Raw genomic sequence first — 22,093 nt, forward strand, 5'->3', positions numbered from 1 at the left:
AAACAGAGTGCAAAGAAGACAGCCAGCTGGGAACCTCAATAACCATCTCTTCTACACGAGGAGCTGCTCTTTGGCACCCCGTGGCTGACGGAGGCTGCCTTGTGACACACTGCCGCTGTGTGGTCCCTGCCCCCAAAGACTAACCTACTCTAAGCACTTCAGAAACCACTTGCATTTGTGAAAATTCTATCTGTAGTTTAAGATCCTTTCATTGCTCTTTCCAGTAGGCCCCCCCCAACTACTTCAAAAAATTTTTCCCTCCTCAAATTGCTATTTTTACATCTCATTTGAAATGTGTTTTAATTCCACTTTTCTTTGTTACTTTATATTGCAGTAGCATTGTCTAAAAACCTGTAAGCCAGGCCGACAGTTTCATGACAAATCAATGGACACAGACTGCAAATTCCAGCATGCATCCACGTTGAAATGTTGAGGACAAGTGACAGATTGCTAGGCATTTCAGATGTTTATTGTCCTAATTGAGTTTTCTTCAGTAGTTCAGTTTCAGTCAACCAGAACCTTGCTGAGAGGAGATGAGCACAAATCAACTCTCTGGAGTTGTAGCAGTTCAGTGCCTCCCTGCCCGCCCCACCCATCCCTGCTCTGTTTTGATGTCCTTGGGCTCCATGTGACAAAGGATTCTGTCAGCCTGACATTGCATGTGATCTGCCACTAATGCTTTTTTTTTTTTTTTTTTTTTTACCCCCATAGAAGAAATCAGACCTTCCCAGAGCAGGGAGACTTCTTTGTCAGAAGATGAATGGAAGGTGTTAGTGCTGACAGGAAACACAGGGACTCGAGCCAATGTCACACTCTGGGTGTATGGAGATGAAGGAGTCACTGGACCAATAAGTCTTAGCAAGGACAGCCCAGAGCAGCTCTTCCTTCCAAGACAGCAGGATGAATTTCAGGTAAACAATATCAGCAGTAACACAGTTTTTTCAGTATTTCAAAGGTATTTCTATAATACAGAAGGATATGATTGTGTGTGCATGTGTGTTCTGTAAAATAAATCTTCAGGTCTATTAGAATTCCCACAAGTTATCCTAATGCCTGTTGTAATCATCAAAGAAAACCTTTTTTTCCTCGCATATTCTTATACAAACAAGGAAAGTTGTAGAAGAAATTGCTTTCTTTAAAGATAATTTTTTTAGGCCATTGGTTTGAAATTGTCCCCATAAACCATCAACTTCAACTCAAATTGTAACTAGATTTAGAGATTCTTCTGATAAGGAAAACTCTTTTTTCTGTGTACTCGCAGATACTTTTAAATGTTGCTCAACTGAGCTGTATGGTGTGAAATAATTTTTCGACATCTTCAGAGGCCGTGTTTTGAAGCCCTGCCAAAGTCCATTCGAATATCTCTCTGTTTTAATTAGCATCAGAGAACACTGGGCTGCATTGTTTTGAGTATCGCTGGTTGCCTCTCCTAGTTCCTCAGGGCTTTGGACAGATTTTAATTAGGACAATTACATTCCACTTCACTAATCCCCCCCACCCCTACCCCCACCCCCACAGGGTGAAAGCTGTTAAACATCAGTTGTGCTCCCTGGAGAATATTCCTTTGCATCATGAGACTGGATAGAGAATGACTGAGGCCAACTCAAGTCACTGGAAGCCAAGGCTCTTTCAGGCTACAGTACCTCCCAATCACTAATACCCACATGGTTTCTAGATCTTCAGACCAGAGCCTGGCATTCTACTTCTGCAATCATTACATGGGTAGTGAAAAAAAAGCTATCATGCAGTCATGAAGGAGCACTTTTGATCAATGCGCATATACATTTCAAAAGATTATTTGAAGGTGCTTGTTTAGAATTCACTATACATATGTGATGGTTAGATCACTAGGCCACCCCACAGAGGTCTGTGATCGCCCATACTGTATCTTGTGGTGCTTGTATTTGTGTGCTGGTAAATCCTGTCAATGTTTTTCTGGAAACATCAACCCAGGGTCCAATCTTGGAAAGGATGGTATAGATTCTCAGTATTGATTGCACATTGGAGTCTCCTGAGGAACTTTAAAAACTACTGCTGCCTGGTTCTACTTTCAGAGATTCTGGTTTATTTTGTCTAGGGTACAGCCTGGGCATTGAGATTTTTAGAAGCTCCTCAAGTGTGTCTAAAGTGCAATCAAAGTTGAGAATCCCAGTTATAGCACTAGAAGGCAAATCAGGTGAGCTGGATTGGAGTCCTAGCTTTCCATATATTCACTGTGTGACCTGGAATATTTCACTTATTTTCTCCAGGCCAGCATTATTTTTACATAAAGAATAGAGGCACTGATATCTGTTTCTTTTTTCTAAGTTTTAGGGTAGTCTGATGACCAAAAGAGAAAATATATATACATTTAAAAAAATCCTATTGCCATATAGGGAATGTAGTAAATGGTTAAGAACAGAGGTCTTGGAGTCATGGAGACCAGGTTCAAAGCCTGATTGACCACTCATTAGTTCTGTGACCTTGAACAGATTGCTTATCCTCACTAATCTTTAATTTCTTTTTTAGTAAAGGGAGGAGCATGAAATACTTACTAAAAAGGCTTTTTTTGAGTTTAAAAGAATGTCTGGGAAGGTCTGTGATATGCACTGTCCCTGGTAGATGGGAAATGCTCTACGGACATTATAGTTACTGAGGACTCTCTCTCCTGGTCAGTGGCATCAGCATATGTTTTCTTCTAGCTTCTCCTATTTACTGTGGAGTGAGAGCAACGACTTACTCAGCTCTAAGTTACTACTTCAGTGGCAGAGATCAGGGATGGGCATGAAAGACCCCTAGTTGTTTAGGGCTTTGTGGACCTCAGGCCAGCAGCATGGGCATCACCTGGGAGATGGTTAGACACGCAGAATCTCAGGCCCCGCACCATATCTACTGAGTCAGAATATACATTTTAACAAGATCACCATGTAATTTGTATGTACACTGATGTTTGAGAAGCATAGTCTAGGGTCTAAGGTGTGAGTGGGACCTCTGGATAGTCTGAGAACCCTAAATTAGGACTAGCCAGCTCATTCCTATCTGCTCTCTCTTCTGCAGGCATTGACTCCTTTGTTTTTTTCACCATCATCATTTGGCACTTTTTAAAAAAAATATATGTTTATTGATTTCAGAAAGAGGAAGGGGGAGAGAGAGAGATAGAAACATCAATGACGAGAGAGTCGTCATTGATCGGCTGCCTCCTGCAGCCCCCCACCTAGGGATTGGGCCCGCAATCCAGGCATGTGACCTGACCCGGAATCAAACCCCGATCTCCTGGATCCTAGGTCTATGCCCCGCCAGGCACCACTTCTGAATTAGTTTTTCATTCTCTTTTCCTTTCTTCTAATCCTGAAGTGAGCACATAGCCATTTTGGAGGACAGTGGGGTATTTCTGATCAAACAAGCAAGGGTTTGAATTAGACCTTTGAACTTACTAGCTATGCATCCATCTGTTTATCCTTAGGTAAATTACTTAACCTCTTTCAGTTTCTTCATTCTGCATTACTCTTACAGGGCTGCTCTGCAGATTGGAAGAGACAGTGCATGTCAGGCACTTGCTCCCTGGCTGGCATATAGCTGAGCTCATTGCATGGTAGTTCCATTCTCCAGGGTAACAGGCAGACAGGCATGAAGTCACATATACTTTGGTAACCTGACTGGTCAATTAGCCTTTTATTTTATTTTTTCCCTTAGATTGTGTAAAAAGAGTAAGTTTGCCCTTAAGTGCTAATAGATTCTTGGGACAAAAATAGTATATCTAAAAGTTGGCTTACCTCAGAGAGAAACCAGGCTCAGACTATGGGATTACTTCTTACTATGTCTGCTGAAAAAGCTAGTTAGAGTTCTGCCACTGAGACCAACTCTGGGTATAAGAAAGTGGGGGACAGGGGCGTTGGCTCTGGGGGATTAAGAGCCCTCTGTTTCTTCCTCCCAGTGAATGCCAGTGTATTCCTTCCTGACCTGGTGTTGTAATAGCCCCAGGGCTGGTCTAGCTCTACAGCCTATGGGGGAAGTGATGGTGGCGGGAGTTTAAGAGAACTTCTAAGTATAGGAAGTGTTATGAAAGAGGAATTCTGATGGTTTCACTATTATTTAAGCTATTAAATAATAAGGTGGTATTTCACTGTTTTTAATCCTCACAGATTAAAAAAGTTCAGTGTGCTAGACATTAATTTACGATAGAGAAAATGTCAGCTTATTAACCTGTCTTCCTCACTAGATTATAAATATCTCTAAGTTAGGGACTGTGCCATTAATTTCATCTTTGTATACCTGTGGCCTTGCACAATGCCTACATCAGTGTGTTAAACAGACATCTATTTAGTTGAACTGAAATTGTATGCAGTGGACATTATGTCCATTTAACAGATAAGAAATTGAGAACCAGAGATGTAAAACACCATATTTTACTCGGATTACAACAGCCAGGATACCAACTGAGCTCAAAGTGATTCCAAAGTCAGTTTTCCACAGTGCTCCCTAGATTAAGAAATACTCTTGGACCATATAAAAAACTAGCCAAGGATATATACTGTGTGGGTGGGTTTGTGTCTCTTCCGTGAACTTTGAATATCTGTGTCTTTAGCCTATGAGACAAACAAGAGGATTTTCAGAGTAGAAGGAAGTTCTAGACTCATTGGTACTTTTCCTTAAATCTTTAGAACTCACCATATTTAGCTTTGGTGAAAATTGCTTATTTTCTTAAAATGAGAACTCATGTTTATGTCATTGGAACTCAGCTCAAAACACATTGGTTTCTAGGGAGACATGTAGTCAGAGTACTGAGCATATGTCTGTTCATATTTATCTTATTCTTTCATCTGACTCCTGCATATTTTTAGTCAAGTCTTATGATACTTTTGTCTTCTATTCCATGTCTGTGGAATCCACTGATGGCTTCTTGAGAGGGCTTAATTTTTGGATTCTGAAAGGGTCCCTGAGAGCTTTTCAGCTATTAGGGACAAAAAAACTCCATTTGGTAGGAGGAAAAAAGGTTAATGCACTTATTTTAAAACATTCTGCTAATTTTTTCTTCTTTGCATTTCATTCAGGTTGAAATAAGAAACATTGGAGAGATATATAAAATAAGGATTGGACATGATGGAACTAGTGACCAACCTGAATGGAGCTTACAGAGGGTAATGTTTTATATTTGTGTTTTATAGTTATTATGAAAAGAAACAGGTTTCTTAAACAATGAGAGAGATAACATATTTTTCTAATTGTTGTTATTAATGTGAACAAATACTTGTAAATTTTTTTATTTTTCAATCATAGTTGACATACAGTATTATATTAGTTTCAGGTGTACAACCCAGTGATTAGACATTATATAACTTTACTAAGTGATCCTCCTGATAAATCTAGTACCCATCTGACACCACACATCGTTATTACAGTATTATTGACTATATTCCCTATGTTGTACTTCACTTCCCCTTACTATTCTGTTACTACCAATTTGTACTTCTGATTTCCACCACCATCTTCACTCATCTCCACAACCCATCTCTCATCTGGCAACCATCACAATGTTCTCTGTATCTATGAGTCCGTTTCTGTTCTGTTTGTTATTTTGTTTTTTAGATTCAATTGTTGATAGATTTGTATTTATTGCCATTTTATTGTTCATAGTTTTGGTCTTTTTTTTTCTTCCTCTTCTTAAAAAAGACCCTTTAACATTTTATGTAACACTGATTTGGTGGTGACGAACTCTGTTAGCTTTTTCTTGACTAGAAAGCTCTTTATCTGTCCTTCAATGCTAAATGATAGCTTTACTGTGTAGAGTAATGTTGGTTGTAAGTCCCTGCTTTTCATCACTTTGAGCATTTCTTGCTGGTCCCTTCTGGCTTGCAGTTTCTGTTGAGAAATCTTATGGGAGCTCCCTTGAATGTAACTAATTGCTTTTCTCTTGCTGCTTTTAAGATTCCCTCTTTGTCTTTAACCTTTGCCATCTCACTAATGGTGTGGGCCTTTTTGGGTTTATCTTGGGGCTCTTTGCTTTTCCTCGACTTTTATGTCTATTTCCTTAATCAGGTTAGGAAAGTTTTCTGTCATTATTTCTTCAAATAGGTTTCCCAGTCCCTGCACTCTTTTTCCTTCTGGTATCCCTATGATGTGAATGTTGTTATGTTTGATGTTGCCCCAGAGGCTCCTTAAACTATCCTTATTTTTAAAATTCACTTTTCTTTGTGTTGTTTAGATTGTATATTTTTATGCTACCTTGTCTTTCAAATTGCTGATTTGGTCTTCTGCTTTATTTAGCCTACTTTTGATTCCACCTAATATATTATTCATTTCAGTTACTCTATTCTTTATTTCTGATTGGTTCTTTTATATGGTTATATGTCCCTTTTTATGCTTACTATGTTTTTGTTAAGGTATACAAAGCAGACAGGTTCTAAATGACAAAATATTTGCTTCTTTGGGCTGTTTTTTTATTTTGTTAAAAAATCATTTGAACTATTTAAAATTAACCAAAGAACTTATATGCATATATCATAAACCATGGACACAGACAGTAGTGTGGTGAAGGCCTGGGGTGGGGGTCGGGAAAGGTGCGGAGAAGAAGAGGTCAATGGGGATAAAAAGAGGCCATCTATAATACTTTCAGCAATAAAGATAAAATATCTATCTAAATATATCTTTATCAATAAAGATAAAAATATATATCTATTGCATTAATTGAAGTGGCATTGGTTAATAACATTGTAAGTTTTCAAGGGCACAACTCTATAATATATCTGTATATTGCATTGTGTGCTCACCACCCAAAGTCTAGTTTCCCTCTGTCACATATATTTGCCTCGCTTTACCCTCTTCATTGTCCCCACTCCTTCTCTTCTGCTAACCACCCTTTTATTGTCATGTCTATGCATTTGTTTTGTTTGTTGCTTCCTGATTTAATCTATGTATCTATCTATCTATGTATCTATCTATCTATGTATCTATGTATCTATCTATCTATCTATCTATCTATCTATCATCTATCTATCTGGCTATTTATCTATCATCTATTTTTTAATGCTTAATTTTAAAAATTTTATTTTTCAATTACAAGTGACATTCAATATTATACTAGTTTCAGTTGTACAGCATAGTGGTTAGACACTTATGTAACTTACAAAAAGATCCCCCCAATAAGTTTTGCACCTACCTGACACCAAGTATAGTTATTACAATATTGACTGTATTCTCTAAGCTGTACTATACTTTTTTTAGTTTCCACCAAGATGTTAATTTATTAACATTTAGAATAGTATTATAAACATTATTGGAGTATCTACAACAAATATTATCTGACTCTTATCAGGTTTATCTCATTGACCTACATAGATCAATGTATATGTGTGTTTGTGTGTATCTCTTACTGTTATAATTACACATGATCTTTTTACTTCTGCCTTTTAATCTTTGTAATAGCTTTAGTGTTGGTTGTTCAACGGCTTTTATTATGTGTTTGCCTTTGTCTGGGCTACACGTGACTTGGATAAATTGACTGAAACAGAGTAGGAATGCTCTCGAAGCTTCTTGATTCTTTCGAGCCTCTGAATGGAAGTGAGAAATAGGTTTTGGTGTGTTTGTTATTTTTAAACTCCTACTTCTTGTTATGATATAATAACTTACTTGATATGAGCTCCAAGCAGTCTTGAGATTAGCTATACTAGGTAAGAAGCTGTTTATTTACTTTTGAAGTTTTAAAGCATCTTATAAATATTTCTGGTTCCTGTACATTTTCAGTTACTTCTTCAGGGTTCTATAAAGAACCATGGAAAAGAAAGAACAAGTTCTGAAGAGCAGTAAGAAAAATAGTTTGTTTTTGAGGATTTTCTAGTTCAATGAACAGCAGGAAACATCTGCTACTTATTGTCACAAAATCTCCAGTCAAATGTTTAATCTCAAAAAACTCCAGCAGTTTATAGACATATTCTAAAAGTTGTGCTAGCTTATTTGAACCAAAGATAAATTCTTGTATTTGATGGTCCTTCAGTCAGTTGTAAATACCATAATCGATCCTCTTTGTATAGTCCTTTGTAATAAATGGGGAGTCATCACAGGGAACAGCGCCAGAAATAAGGAGAATTAGAGTCAAGCTTTGACTTTGTATCTTATTTATAAGAACACTTAGAGTGTTCTGTGAAAACACAGTTAGACTTAGAAGAGGTTATGTTTAAGCTAGGTACTGAAGGATGGGCAAATTCCACAAGGGGATGAATCAGATGAGAGCTGTTGTAGGCAGAGATGCAAGTGTGTGTGTGAAACTCTGAGGTGAGCAGGAATGTGGCCAGGTTGTGGCCACAGTTCTGCCCCATGCCTGCTTTGGTGACTAATATGAACACAAAAATCTCTTTTGGAGTTTCTCCTATAGATTGCTTGTTTGCCAGTGGCTACAGGTAAAACTGAAAGTTTTGAATTAGCCTATTTCAAATCTTCACGTCTCCATTTCCTTATCTATAAAGTTATAAGAAATTAAAAATTCTAATTGGTGATGGTTAAAAGAGATGATTAAAGTAAGTCACTTAGCGTAATACCTGACAAAAAAATATTGCCTAAAAAGCAACAGCCATTGCTATTACTAATGATGATAACCACCACCACCACCAGAGCGTGCAGTACCTTTTGGCAATCCCTGGGCTGCATTTAGAATTTTGAGTTCTATGAGAAATTGGATATCGCATAATTTGGTTATTGTTTCTTCTGACCTCAGGTGACCATGAAGCATGTGAAGGGCAAGAAGACCCTAGATTTTGTGGCAAATGCGAGGTTATCGCGAATGCAAGCAGATGGAGACATTGTTTGTGAGCTTCCGGTCATAAAGGGAGGACAAGCTGTTTTTCCATGTGTGTTGTCATCGTCGGTAGTGTCTTTTGCACATACAAATTGTTTTGTAGTGGCTCAAATTTAGTTCTGAGCTACTTAATTACAGAATATTCTTTCTATTTCTAAGAGAGTTGTTTTACCCATTGAAAGGTAACTTTTTCAGCATCACAGCACAAGTCAGCTGCAGTCACAGGGGCTGAGGCTATGACAAAGGGAAAAATGTCATGTCTGTGCTTCATCTGGCTTTGCCTGGGGCCAGTGGTCACCTCATGTCATGACCTCACTAGCGATATAGTTCCTCATCAAACCCTACATAATTTTAAACTTTAAGCATCATGTATAATAACATTGTCACCCTTGCTGCTAAAATACTAAGCATGAGATCTTTTCCTATGTCATACATAAAAAAACAGCCTTTAAAAAAAATCTTTTATTTCCCTTTCTGAAAAAGCTATTAAGCCCCCTGGGCATTTGTTCATGGTGCGAAAATGCCCATTTGAAGTGAACATTAATAATTGAAAGATCAGAAATCTCTCAATAGATACAGAATGTCCAGATTAAAGGAATTCTCTCTCTCTCTTTTTTTTTTTTTTACTCTAGCCTGACCCATGGATCTGTGTTCTGTTTGTATGAATGCCCATGTAATGGACTTCCTCTTGTTTCTCTCGCTTTGCTTTGCCAGTAGTGAGATACCATGTTGATGTCCATACCGGGCAATTGAAACAAGCAGAAACGGAGTCTGAAGTTTCCCTGTGTCTCTATGGGGAGAGGGGAGACTCTGGTCTTAGACTGCTGTACAAATCCAACATGCCAGTCAAATTTCAAAGAGGACAGGTGAGTCTGCACAAATAACTTCCCGTGTTCTTAGCTCTCTCTCTGAAGGTGGCCATGTAAGATTAAAACTGAAAGGTGCTTGAAACCCTTCAAGTTTTCATCTCAGGACATCTTTCACCTAAAAATTAGTGATAGTATGAGAAAATAAAAAGATAAGCTGAGGTGAAATCAGAGAAAAATATATATGAACATGCTCTGTTGAGACTGAAATGTACAAAGCATTGTCTACAAGGCGAGGATATAGAAAGGCCATTATAGTACATTTCACATAATAACACAATAGCCTTTCTTTCAAACATCTTGCATGGAGCCAACTGTATCATTTTCACACGTTAAAGTCCTTCACTATTTCTTGTGTCCTTTATATATATGTGTGAATCTTTCTATGTATTAGATGCCTGAGGAGTTGTGGTAAGATATATAATCAATCCAGTTAATGTTTTTTAATTGTCACTGAGGATATGGTTGTTTTTTAAAAAATGATTTTAGAGAGAGAAAGGGGGAGAGAAGAGAAACGTCGATGTGGGAGAGAAACATCAACCGGTTGCCTCCCGTGCGTGCCCCAACCAGGGATCGAACACGCATCCTAGTGTGTGCCCTGACCGAGAATTGAACCCACAGCCTTTTGGTGTAGGGGACAATGCTCCAACCAACTGAGTCACCTGGCCAGGGCAATCCAGTTAATTTTTAACGTTATTTTTTTGTATATAGAAAGAAAGTGTTACTTAGAGGGTCTGAAATTAAAAGTAGACATTATGTAACCCAAGGGTATATTTTTAAAAATGAAGGCTCCCAAACCAGTTTGAGAATGCTGTTTCTCATACTTTTCTGTAGTTGTAGTTCATGAAATATTTTGAAACATCAGAGATGTTAAAGCTCACCTGAGCCTTTATTTATTTTGGCACGTTATACAGAAGCTTTCATCAGAATGAATAGAAAAGCTAGAACTGGTATGGAGGAGGGGTAAAATTTTTCCTGTTAAAATGAACTCTAAATTTTGAGCAGAAACACAATTTTATATATCGTGATATTGCTATTACTATTACACCAAGTGATCAGTGAAGTTATTTACTGAAGAACCTTCCCAGCTTTCCATTAGCCCCAGACTCTCACCCTACCTACCACTTTGTGATCAGTGGTGAAGCCTCAGTTTCTTCTGGCCGCCTGCTAGCTGGTCACCTGCTAGTTGGTTACATGCTAAGATTTGACAGCATCCTCTTGATTAGTCTTTTCCAGTTCCATCGTGCATAGCATTTACCACAGAGTGGAGAAGGTGTATTATAGCTTGAAATTAAAATTGCATTCAATGCATAAATAAGGGTAAAAATGGAGGTTTAGTGGCATGGTTTTAAAGTTCAGAACCAGAGATATAAAAGTGTTTTCTTCCCTGGTTCATTATAGATCTCACATTCTTCTGTTCTTTTCCTCAGTGCCTAGAATGTAATGGAAATGCTGAATGATTGCAAGAATCTTGCAGTTGAGAAACTGTGGCAACAATCTTTTTGTTTATCACTAGTATAATTTCATACCAGCCATAACTCACATCATTTAGTCACTGATTGGGCTGGTTGTTGTCATTTTGTCTACAAAGTGTCCAGCAATGTAATCAAAAGGCAGCAACATACATAAAAGACCTAGTTTAATTCTATCTTCAAAACTTGTTACTTTAAGAAATAAGAAGAAACCAGAAGGCTGATTCAGGAAATCTTTCTAGACCTTGAGGACTTTGCTCTAAGGCAGACCATAAGACAAAGACTGGGGTACAGATAATGTATCTGGGACGTGATCCCAGTGAGTACCTCTGAAGCGAAGAGTGGGGAGAGTGAGGCAAGAAAGGGGGAAAAGCCAAAATAAGGACATTAATGAGTTAGCCATTACTGGACCTTTTTTATGCTAGGGACCTTCAGAGAAACCCTGCAGAACACCCGCAAAATTGTCCCACCATGGAAAGTCCTCGGGCAAAGAAGCAGTGAGACGTAGGGGACTGAGAAAGCACGCTGTCAGCATGCCAAAGCCATCTGGCAAAGGAGCACATGAACCCAGGGATGGACCTAGAGGACAGGGGCCATCGGTTGTATCTGCTACAACAGGTGATGCATAGTATGAAATGTCCCTTTAGAGCCACACCTGAAAACATGCACAACCATAATCTGATTTACAGAAATATTATGGGACTAGTAATGGTTTTGGTTTGGTCTAAACAAGAGGAGATTTCCATAAAGAACATGGAACCAACAGCTGACACCCGGTAGTGTATCTTGAAATACCAAAAGTGAAATTTAACCGGGTAACAATGTATGAAAATAAGCAATCCTGAGTTTGCATTTCTCCCGCAAAGTCTGGTAACAGTGGCTCATAGTCAACTGGCATTTCTGGGAACGTCTCAGACTTAATTAAATTCATGACCCTTTTCTCAGATACTTTTAGGGCGGTTACTCCCAACAACAACCTTTGAGGAAGTAACGTGTGTGAAGGAGTGCTTTTTATTCCAGTCAGTATAGCGTTTACTTTAGGTCCCACATCTCTCTGGAAATTCAGTAACTTTTGACATGACAAAGCAACTCTATTTAGAAAGGAAGATTCCAGGACACTTAAGCGCAACAAACCCCAGAATGTGCTCTATATTATTTATGGAGAAAGGAATAGGAGAGGATTTTTTAAGAATGGAAGGAAGAAAGGGAGGGTGGGAGAGAGGAGAAGTTTGTTCCCACGGGCCTCAAAGCAGATCCGCACTCACGGAAACTAATGTGCTGCCTGTGAGGCCGCGTGGCTGCCAACCTGATCGCCAAATAAGCTGCATCACAGGGGCAGGAATCCAAGCAAGAGAAAAGCCACGGACTGGAAGCCTTTGTATCAGGGTTTATTTATTTGTTACAGTGGATCCTACTACAATTGGAGAAGATAAAACTGCAAGAGAGAAAGGCGCACAGCAAGAAATATATTTTTAATAGATAAAAAAGTAATTTGCGTATTTTTCTTTCCTTATTACCCCTTTTGAGGCCGACTGGAGTAGCATTATCTCTTTTAAAGTATTGTGCCGCTGCTGGCCGTCCTTGGGCTATTATTATTACCTGCATCTGTCATGTGCTGGGCTCAGATGATTCCTGTGGGGATTTTCCTCTGTCTCCTGCTCCAGACGGATACATTTCAAGTCGAAGCAGTGTCTCTTGGAAAGCTGCAGAAGGCGCTGTTGCGCTGCGAGGCCAGTGACAAGTCGCAGTATTGGTATTGTGCAAAGGTCGTCGTCAGAGAACAGGGCACTACGTCTGAGTCCGTCTTCACCTGTGAAAGGTAGTGCTGGTCTCCATGTACCTCAAAAGAGTGTGTTGCCATGTGGATAATGCTGTGTGTGTGTGAGTGTATGTGTGTGTTTTAGGTGAGTGGATTTGTGTCATTTATTCAGTACTCCACAGCATGTATCACTCATTGATTGTTTAAGTAAATAACCTATCGCTAAGTTTTGCAATTAAACATTTTCTTGTCATTTCTCGGTATTTCAATGTGCTATAAATCATAAAAGGACCAAAGATTAGCACTGAAAATTATTACATACATCGTGAGAATATTTGTTTAAATGCTGGTTTCTTTACATTGCTAAAATTGTAGTGATATAACAATTTCATAAGGGAAGTAAGCAAGGACAGGTTTCAGAGAGAACTCTCAGAACATAGCATAAGAAAGACAAAAGACAACGATTAAAATCTAGATAATTTGGGCTTTCCCTTGAGCCCCATAATGGTAAGTCCAGGAACCAACTCCCTCCAATTCTGACCTGGCCCTACTGCCTTTAGGCTTAAAACCCTTGCTCTCTAGATTCTTGCTGAGTCTCTTAAGAAAACTCCCAGCTTGCTAGCTAGGCACTGATATTTATTGTCACTTGGTCTCTCAGTCACAGGGAAGAGCATGGGCCCCAGACCCATCAATGCGATTGAATAAGACTAGGTTTCCACGTGAAAACCCAGTCTATTGTGGAAACTTGGGCTGTATTTTGGCATTTTGAGTCTTTAATGTTGGGAACTGTCCTACAGCCTTTTTTGGTAAATAATCAGGAAATGCAGCAAAAAAATTAGGCATAAACAGGGGCATGGAAAAATTCAAGGGTACACATTTGGAGATGTCAAAACATGTGCAACTTTAATTGCTAAGAAAAAATGGAGCAAAGAAAAAATGAGTCAATTCGACTAAAAATACTAAGCATATGCCACTAAAAACTGCAAACCCCAAAGATGATTGAAGATGACTGTAATTGAAAAGGGGCCATGAGAACTACAGTGGGCTCTCCCTCTTTTTCGCCTTTTCGGTCATTACATTCGGTCAATTCCTTTTTCAGAGTGCCTGTTTAATTTGTTCCTCCTTTTCTGTTATCACTTCCTCCGCCCTAACCAGTGACCTTGTTTCCTTAAGCCCAGTCTATTGTAATAGTCTAACTGCCTTGATTTTTACTCTCCCAGTGTACCCTGCTCACCACTTCCAAGCTAATCATCTGTCTGATAGTTACTAGCACCATTCCAACTTTAGCTTATCATTTCATTAATCTCCATTGCCTACAAAAAATAACCCAACAAAACAAAACTTCGTGATCCTTCCATTAAGGGCTTTATACTGTCTGACTCCATTTGCCCCCCTCCAATTTGTTTTTATAATTGTCCTTCTGTAAGATCTTAGTGAAATTAGACCACCTATACATTACCTGAACATGTTTAGATTTTTTTTGAGTTTTAAAAAAAATCTTTATTGTTGAAAGTATTACAGATGTCCCCCTTTCCCCCGCACTGACCCTTCCACCCTGCCCCCCGCCTCCCGGCCTAGTGCACTATTGTCTGTGTCCCTGGGTTATGCATATATACATATAAATTCTTTGGTTAATCTCTTCTCAACCAGCTGTGCCACACCCATAGGGTGGGGCTTAGCCTATATTTAAAGGAAGGAAGGGAGGAAAAAAGGAAGGAAGGAAGGTGTGACAGAGAGGGAGGGACTAATAAAAAACAGTGGAATCCCAGATGGAAGAAACCTTGGAGGTCACCTGATCTTTACAGGAGTCCCATCTATATCAATCCTCAGATTTGCAATTAAAAGTTGTTTGTATATTTGTTTATTTTCAAACTAATTTGGCCTATGTCCGAAAGGTTTTATTTTCTTTTTCTGGGAAATAGAGGGGAATGATGATTAACATAGATAAGAAATGATGTTACATTTTTGATAAAATACAGAAATGTAAAGTACAATTTTTATGGGGAAAAGAGAGTAATAAAAATTATCATGAGACAGTGAGCAATCATTTAACTTTCTTTGTCCTGAAAGAGGCCACTGTGAATAATTTCTTGCTATTCTGAGCATGTATTTGTGCTGCTGCAGAATTCTGTGGTCTTTGTCAGTCTGAACCATTCCCTGGTACAAAAGTGACAAGTTGTGGTGGTGGGAAACTGACAGAATGAGGCGCAGGGATGAGTCTTGCCCTTTTTTTGGGATGGGGGTGGAGACATAGAACCTTCTTACGTGCATTTAGTATTTCTTCTGCTATATCCAGTGTGAGTCAGTGGTTGCCATATCTAAAATGTATCACAGACAAGATCTAATCTACATAACTTTTTAAATGCTCTTTTCCCACTGAAACAACCCACATATTTTAGGGCAAGATCACTCAAACATATTCCATGGTTGTCCACTTTAATCTTAAAAGTGTAGGGAAAAAAATATTTTTGCCTTGACTGGGTGGCTCAGTTGGTTGAGCAACGTCTTGTGCACCAGAAGGTCGTAGGTTCGATTCCTCGGCACATACCTAGGTCATGGGATCGATCCCTGGTTGGGGCTCGTACGGGAGGCAACTGATTGATGCTTCTCTCTCACATCCATGTTTCACTCTCTCCCTCTCTCCCTTCTTCTCTTTCTTAAAAAAGTTTTTTTAAAAAAATCAATAAACATATCCTCGGGTGAGAATTAAAAGAATGTTTTGTTTTTGTATTTGTGTTTTCTACTTAGCTAGGAACTCTGGGGTTTTCTTGGCTGTTTAAGCATATTTTTGCCAGTGGCTGCATAAAATGTATGGTGTTCTTGGGCAAGCAAGCTCCTAACTTTTGGAAAATGGAGAGATGAGCAGTACTGACAGCTCAGTAGGACTTTCTGAGCTCACAGTTCACTTTTCTACTCCACCTCTAGCATCACCTGGTGACTCCAAGGCCAATGCGGTGGAGCAAGTCCCACAGCTCAGCCTCTAAATACCTTGGCCTTCTGGGGTCCAGTGACCTCCCCTTCAGTAACCACCACATCACCCTACCCCCACCTTCCATGTCTTTTCCAGCAGCGTCCCGTGCTTCAGCCACATGGACTTTCATCTCTGGACCATTGCCGATGATATTTCCTCTCCCTCCGGTGCCCTTCCTGACCTCTTGTTTGCCTGTTAAACATCTACTGTCCATCCTGCAGCTCAGATATCACGTCTTTATTGAAATTTGTTCTTTATTGCTGTGCACTCCCCCATCCTTGCCATTCAGAGTTGGTCAGTCTCCTTTTCTCCCATAATATCTGTAATTATTTTTTACAACAACTCAAACACTTCGTGAATTTATACCTTTACACATCTGTTTCCTTCTTTCACACTGGAAATTTCTTCAGCACGGGCTTCTCGTCTCTCGTGCTCTTGTCCCCAGCACCTAGTAAAGTGCCTGGCACACAAGGGGCGCTTTCTAAAGGTTTGTTGAATAAAAGAGAGGAATGGAACTAGGTCTGAACGTGGAGTCATTTGAATAACAATAATTGTGGTTATTGTAGTGAGGCAGTAACATTTATGTGCCACTTAATAGCACATAAAATATTTTTACATGACTATTCATTTCAGCTTCACAACAGCCCTGCAAAGGAAACTAAGCTCCAAGAGGGTAAAAGCACAAAGCCAGTGAGTGGGAAGCTGGGTTTTCTAAGGTCAGCCTTGGCTTTTTCTGCCACAAGGAGCTTCGAACACAGAAGTTTGGTGGTTGAGAGGGAAGCTGCCAGGATTCCCGTTATTCTAAGTACATTTTCCAAACTGGTGATATTTTCACCAAATTTTAAGGTAATACTCTTTTTGGAGACACTGAAGAAAAGATATTAAAGCTAAGAGAAAGCAAGACAGAGGATGTGTTAAAGATACGGGATGTATTAAAGACAGAGGATTTATGAAAATGGTGGGTCTTATTTTTCTGTGCCTAATTATCCTCAAACCCGGCCCGGGTATCAGGTTCACAGCCTTGGATGCGCTCGCCTCTGCGTCCCCGTGGTGAGGGGAGCGCGCTGCATTCACTGGCGCCGCGGCTGCGTTGACCCTGCTCACGACTGAGGACTGGTAAACCGGAGAGCTAGGCGGTCAGCGGGCTTCTCAATTTATATATTTTATTCTCCAAGCCACAGTTGTGATATCATTCCTACCACAGTGATGAGTACATAGTAGACTGGATCATGCTTGACTCAAAGCTGTTTTTATAGTTACCTTTTAATGTTCAAAATCAATGCAGAATCAGGCTTATTATAAAAAGAAAAACAAAAATTAATTTTCTCTCTTTTTTTCTTTTCTCTTTTTTCTTCAGATGGCTTCCTTTTATGTCTCAGGGCATAATTCATTCAGAAATTGAACTTTATCTTCAAGGTGAGAATTAATGAAACCTTCAATACAAGAAAGTACAAGATGCTTTTGATAAACCGGACATCACGGAACAAGCCCCAGTTGCCCCCAGAATGTTCCCTTTGATAGTTTACCCTTTGCATCAGATTTGTAGCTGTTTCTCACAGTGAAAATAAAAGCATGTGTAAAGAAGTGTCTTGGCAATGTTATACACCCAACTATAAGTTAAAAATTAATCTAAGGATTTGCTACTGTCAAAGAGTTAAACTCACACCTCTTTTTCTTCCACTTATGTCATCAGACAGATCTATTATTAACTGCACTTCACTTTTATTTTTGCAGAAATGCAAATATATCATCAACCTAAAATGCAAGAGGAAGCAAATGGTAAATGTTGTTGCCACTTTTCATCTTTTAATCATCTGAAATAATCTATTTCTTGTTACAATAGCCTGCCCTTCCCATTTTTTCGTATATTCTTATTGAGTCTAAACTCTTGATAGAAAAATATTTAAAATGAATACAGGCACAGGCATTAAATTATTTCTTGATTTATAAAGAAAGTAACATAAATAACTTCAGCTTCAAATGCGTTTTCCTTTCAATAACTGATACAAGAGAAATAATCACTTTTCAAGTGATTAATTTCTATTGCACTTTTTATTTACTAAGTTTGTATATTGATTTCTAGTTGTTGTTTTTTTAAGTCTTTTGAGATTAGCTTTTTCTATTAGGTCCTCTTTAAATCAACCTGCAGTAGTATTATTAATATGTTTACATTTTAAAGCTGATCTAAATGAGATGGAAAATGCAGATAACCAATATGCAAAACAAGTTAACAAACCCCTAGTCTTAAAAATATTTGTACTGTGTGCAGTAATTTGCAACTAGGCAAAGGTTAACACTAACATTATTATGTTCAGAAAGCCCTGTATTGATTAGGATGGCCACTGAGATGCAAACATCATGTCTACTCTGATAACTAGTATTTGCATTTATTGGTATTAGAAATTGTATTTTGGCTTATATTTTACTTTTTGTTTTTTAGTTATTTATGGGGGAAAGGCTGAACGCGTGTCAGACTGTTAACATGGACATAATTTTGCTAATGTTCTAGAATCTCAGTAATTTTAAGGGACCTCAGAAGGTCTGTGTCTTACAATAAGCCCTTAAGCAATAAGCTTGAAATGACATTCGAAGTAGGAAAATTATCAATTAATTCCAGACCTTGGTGGGGTACATATGAATAATAGAGGTTAATAGTTTTAAACTAAAGATTCTGATGAAGGATGAAAATGTTGAAAGTCTTTTTAAAATAATATTAGCCATGGAATCAGTGTCAATGATACTGAATATAATGGAGTTGCATTATACACTAGAGGTGTTTACCTAGGCGTTTGTTAGATACACTTTATCAGTATAATTTTAATTAGAATAAACTATCACAAAGTGTTTCTTGTTATTATTTCTGTGGCTTTAGCTTATTTTTATGGCCTCATTTAAATGTCCTTAATTTTTATAGTACAGATGTGGATTAATCACAGACACTCATTATTTGTCTGTGAATGGCACTCTTATGTTACTTCACTTTTAATTTCTGAAGAGTGGGTTCTTTCACATTTCTTGGGATATGATTCTAGGGCTACATGAGTAGTCTTATAGTTATATGAATACACTAATTTATGTTGTGGAAAGAAACCTGAGAAGTTAAGTAGTCTAATGAGACAGTGATACGTATGGTTAGGGGTGTTGAAGAGCAAACATGAGTCTTAGATTTTGAAAGTACATGAAGCACATTTATGTGGCTTGTGCTTTTCTATGCAGCTGCAATAGGAAGCAAGTAGAGCAAGATGCTGTTTTAGTGTAATGGTAGAAAGAGAAAAGAAGGAATCACTGAGTTAATTTTATTTTGAGATGATTAACAATAAATACAATTATGTTCCTGTATATATGTGTGTATGTATATGTGTGTGTATATGTATACATGTACCTATATATACATACACATACATATATACATATATATATCTCAAGGTCACCATATCATGTGTGAATAGTGACACACCTTCTCTTGTCCTAAGATGCCATCTAGGTCCCTGGTACGAAGTGGGGTGGAGCAGTATTGGTAGCATCAGTGTGAACACATACAGTATTTGCTATGTTGTGTCGAAGTGTTTTAGATACGCGAACTTACTCAGCCCGCAAGGTGTGCCATGAAGCAGATGACATCATGGTTCTGTTTCGCAGATGATGGAGCTGAAGGGCACAGAAGTTTTTAAAACGTGCCTAAAGTCGCACAGGTGGAAAGTAGGCTAAGAGTTTGAATCCTGGTTGTTTGACTTCAGAGTCTGTTCTTGCTTTAAGGGAACTCTTTCCAGCTGCCCTCAGTCATTATGAACGTGTTTGTGTGTGTGTACGCTGCCGGTATCTTTGGGTTCATTTCATTGTGTTATTTTTCTCCTTAAGCTCTGTTTTTATGTCTTTAGCCTTCAAGCTTATTCCATACCCAACTGGAAGGGTGCTTTTAGCTGCCAGGAGATTGTTATTGCTACTGTCATTATTCTTACTAATGTTTTTCACCCAGAACTTTTGTGGAAACAAATTAGGTTTCTGCTAAACTTCCTTTTTTGACAGTTAGGTGGAGCTCAAATGTTCACTAAGGGTGTAGCCCCTTTTGGCTTATTTCAAAAGTCTCAGATCCAGCTCCCACCTTGGGGTGGACTGTAGCCTCCCATTTTCATGGCCTGGCAGTAATGTTTTCCGCAGCCTTCTTGATGACTGATACTCACCACTCAGTTTCTGCTGATGGTCCCTTTATTAGTAGTATTACTAATAGTAGCAGTAGTAGTAGGCAATGTTTTTTTTTGTTTACTTTCCTGGGAATGAAATATTATAATAAAAATTTTAGAATTTTTTAATTGCAATTTATCCAGAATCTAGTGATGGTACAGTGAGAGGGCTTTAAAAATACCGTCCCAGGAAACTGGCTTAGAAGGATCGGAAAACTGTCTTATCAAACAGTTAATAAATGAAATAACTAGTATTGGAATTAAGCTCTTAATTGTCATACAAAACTGTGTCACTTTAAATGACTCGGCTCCCTACATGCTCTCAAGGGTTTCTGACTTGGAGAGACTATAGAATTCCTAGAGCACTTAGTCATTTATTTACAGGCAATGCCAACTCTTTGTAGCAGCTTGGTGGATTGTCTGTGGTAAATATTATTAAAATATTTTTCACTCTCTTCTCGATTCCATTTTCCATACATACTCACTGGCCTCACTACCCAAATAGTGTCTACTCTAGGAAAGAAACTGAAACTTAATTATTAATCTCAGCTAAACATAATTAAGAACATTACCTGTTTTATAATATCATCATGCATTCTGAAGCTAATGTAAATGGCTTTGGATCGCCCCTGCTATGACCATTTATGCCACAAATTTTGGAAGTTGTGTGAGTACTAATGAAGTGACCACCTGAGATCTGATGCTGGAACCTTCTATCCATTGTGTCAGTCTTGTTTCCTGGACAGGAAGACACACTGTGGGTCCTGGGAACCTGGGTGGGCCTGAGGGGTCAGTGGCTCAAATAAATGCCCATAATGTGTGTAGTAGGGATTCCAGAGAAACCATCTGTGGGATTCCCTCGTCAGTCCCAACATTCATAGCCTGAACCTGGGTTAACAAATTCTACTGGTGCTAAATTGGAAGGTTGAAGTCAATGTATGAACAAGTTTGGAACCAAAAGGAGGAAGGTGAACCCACAGCAATTTTCAGCAGAGTTCAGATGTTTGCTGTAACTTACTGTTCAGGGCCCAGAGCCTTCGGCATGGGTCTGCCAGGAAGAGTTAAATGAGCAATCACTGAGCCAATGCAGTGCTTCCTGTGCCCCTGCTTGGCTTTTGTCTCATTTTCTCCTGACATTAAATAGCCAGTGTTTGAACAGTCATTCATGCTACATTGATTCTAGAACCTTGTTTCACACTTTTCCCTGACAGACAAAATACCCATAACTTAACATAGTAATTGAATGGAATGGATGTGACACTGAAACAGTAATACTGTGATCTTACCATCTTCAGAATGTCTAACAGCTATGGAGAAACATGGCCAAAAGAGCCTACTCTCAACACCTAGAGAAAATTCATAGAAAGCATAGTATAGTTGGGGTAAAATAGAATTAAGTGGTTTTTGCGTAACGTGAGGCAAGACTATTGACATTTGGGCTGGATAATTTTTTCTTGTGGGAGTCTGTGAAGTATATCAGGATGTTTAGTATCATCTCTGGATGCTAATAGGACCTATACAACTCTCCACATTGTGGGCACAAAATATATCTCCAAGCATCACCAAATGTCCCCCTGGGGGCAAAATCACCCCCAGTTGAGAACCACTGACTTAGAGAATAGTGATCTTGATGGAGGAGGGCGTGAGAAGGGTTGAATGGCAAGTCTGGAAAGGTGGATGTGGCAGACTGTATTTGCTGTAAATGTCTATGATTATAACATTTCCTGTCTCATGTGCTCTTCCAGACACTTTGCCACTTCCCCATCAAAAGGTGGAATCAACCTAGGCAGACCTTTGAGACTTTTCAACTGTTAATATGCAGCAGATGTCATGCTATGGGACGTTTCTGCCGTAGACTAGTAGGTCATAAAAAACAATACTTCTCTGCCTGGCTCTCCCTGTCTCTGTCTCTGTCTCTGTCTCTGTCTCTGTCTCTGTCTCTGTCTCTGTCTCTGTCTCTGTCTCTGTCTCTCTCTGGGGATGTTTGTCCTTAGAACCTAGCCACCATACCTTAAGGAAGCACAGGCCACACAGAGAGGTCTACATGGAGAGGCACAAAGGCTATTTCCCTGATCCC

The 22,093-nt window shown here is 38.9% G+C and overlaps 1 protein-coding gene across 1 annotated transcript in view; it reads left to right on the forward strand.

The window, feature by feature from the left end:
• Positions 1–22,093, forward strand: part of RP1 (RP1 axonemal microtubule associated) — a gene marked incomplete at both ends in the record, with an annotated part of 119,564 nt that overhangs the window by 56,749 nt on the left and 40,722 nt on the right. The window contains 7 exons of the mRNA XM_081116269.1: positions 712–911; positions 5,031–5,117; positions 8,687–8,819; positions 9,482–9,633; positions 12,770–12,924; positions 17,193–17,251; positions 17,570–17,614. Of these exons, the coding sequence (XP_080972395.1) occupies positions 712–911; positions 5,031–5,117; positions 8,687–8,819; positions 9,482–9,633; positions 12,770–12,924; positions 17,193–17,251; positions 17,570–17,614 (831 nt within the window). The remainder of the gene's footprint in view (positions 1–711; positions 912–5,030; positions 5,118–8,686; positions 8,820–9,481; positions 9,634–12,769; positions 12,925–17,192; positions 17,252–17,569; positions 17,615–22,093) is intronic.

Source organism: Miniopterus schreibersii (genome assembly GCF_964146895.1).
Source record: "Miniopterus schreibersii genome assembly, chromosome: 17".
NCBI lineage: Eukaryota > Metazoa > Chordata > Mammalia > Chiroptera > Miniopteridae > Miniopterus > Miniopterus schreibersii.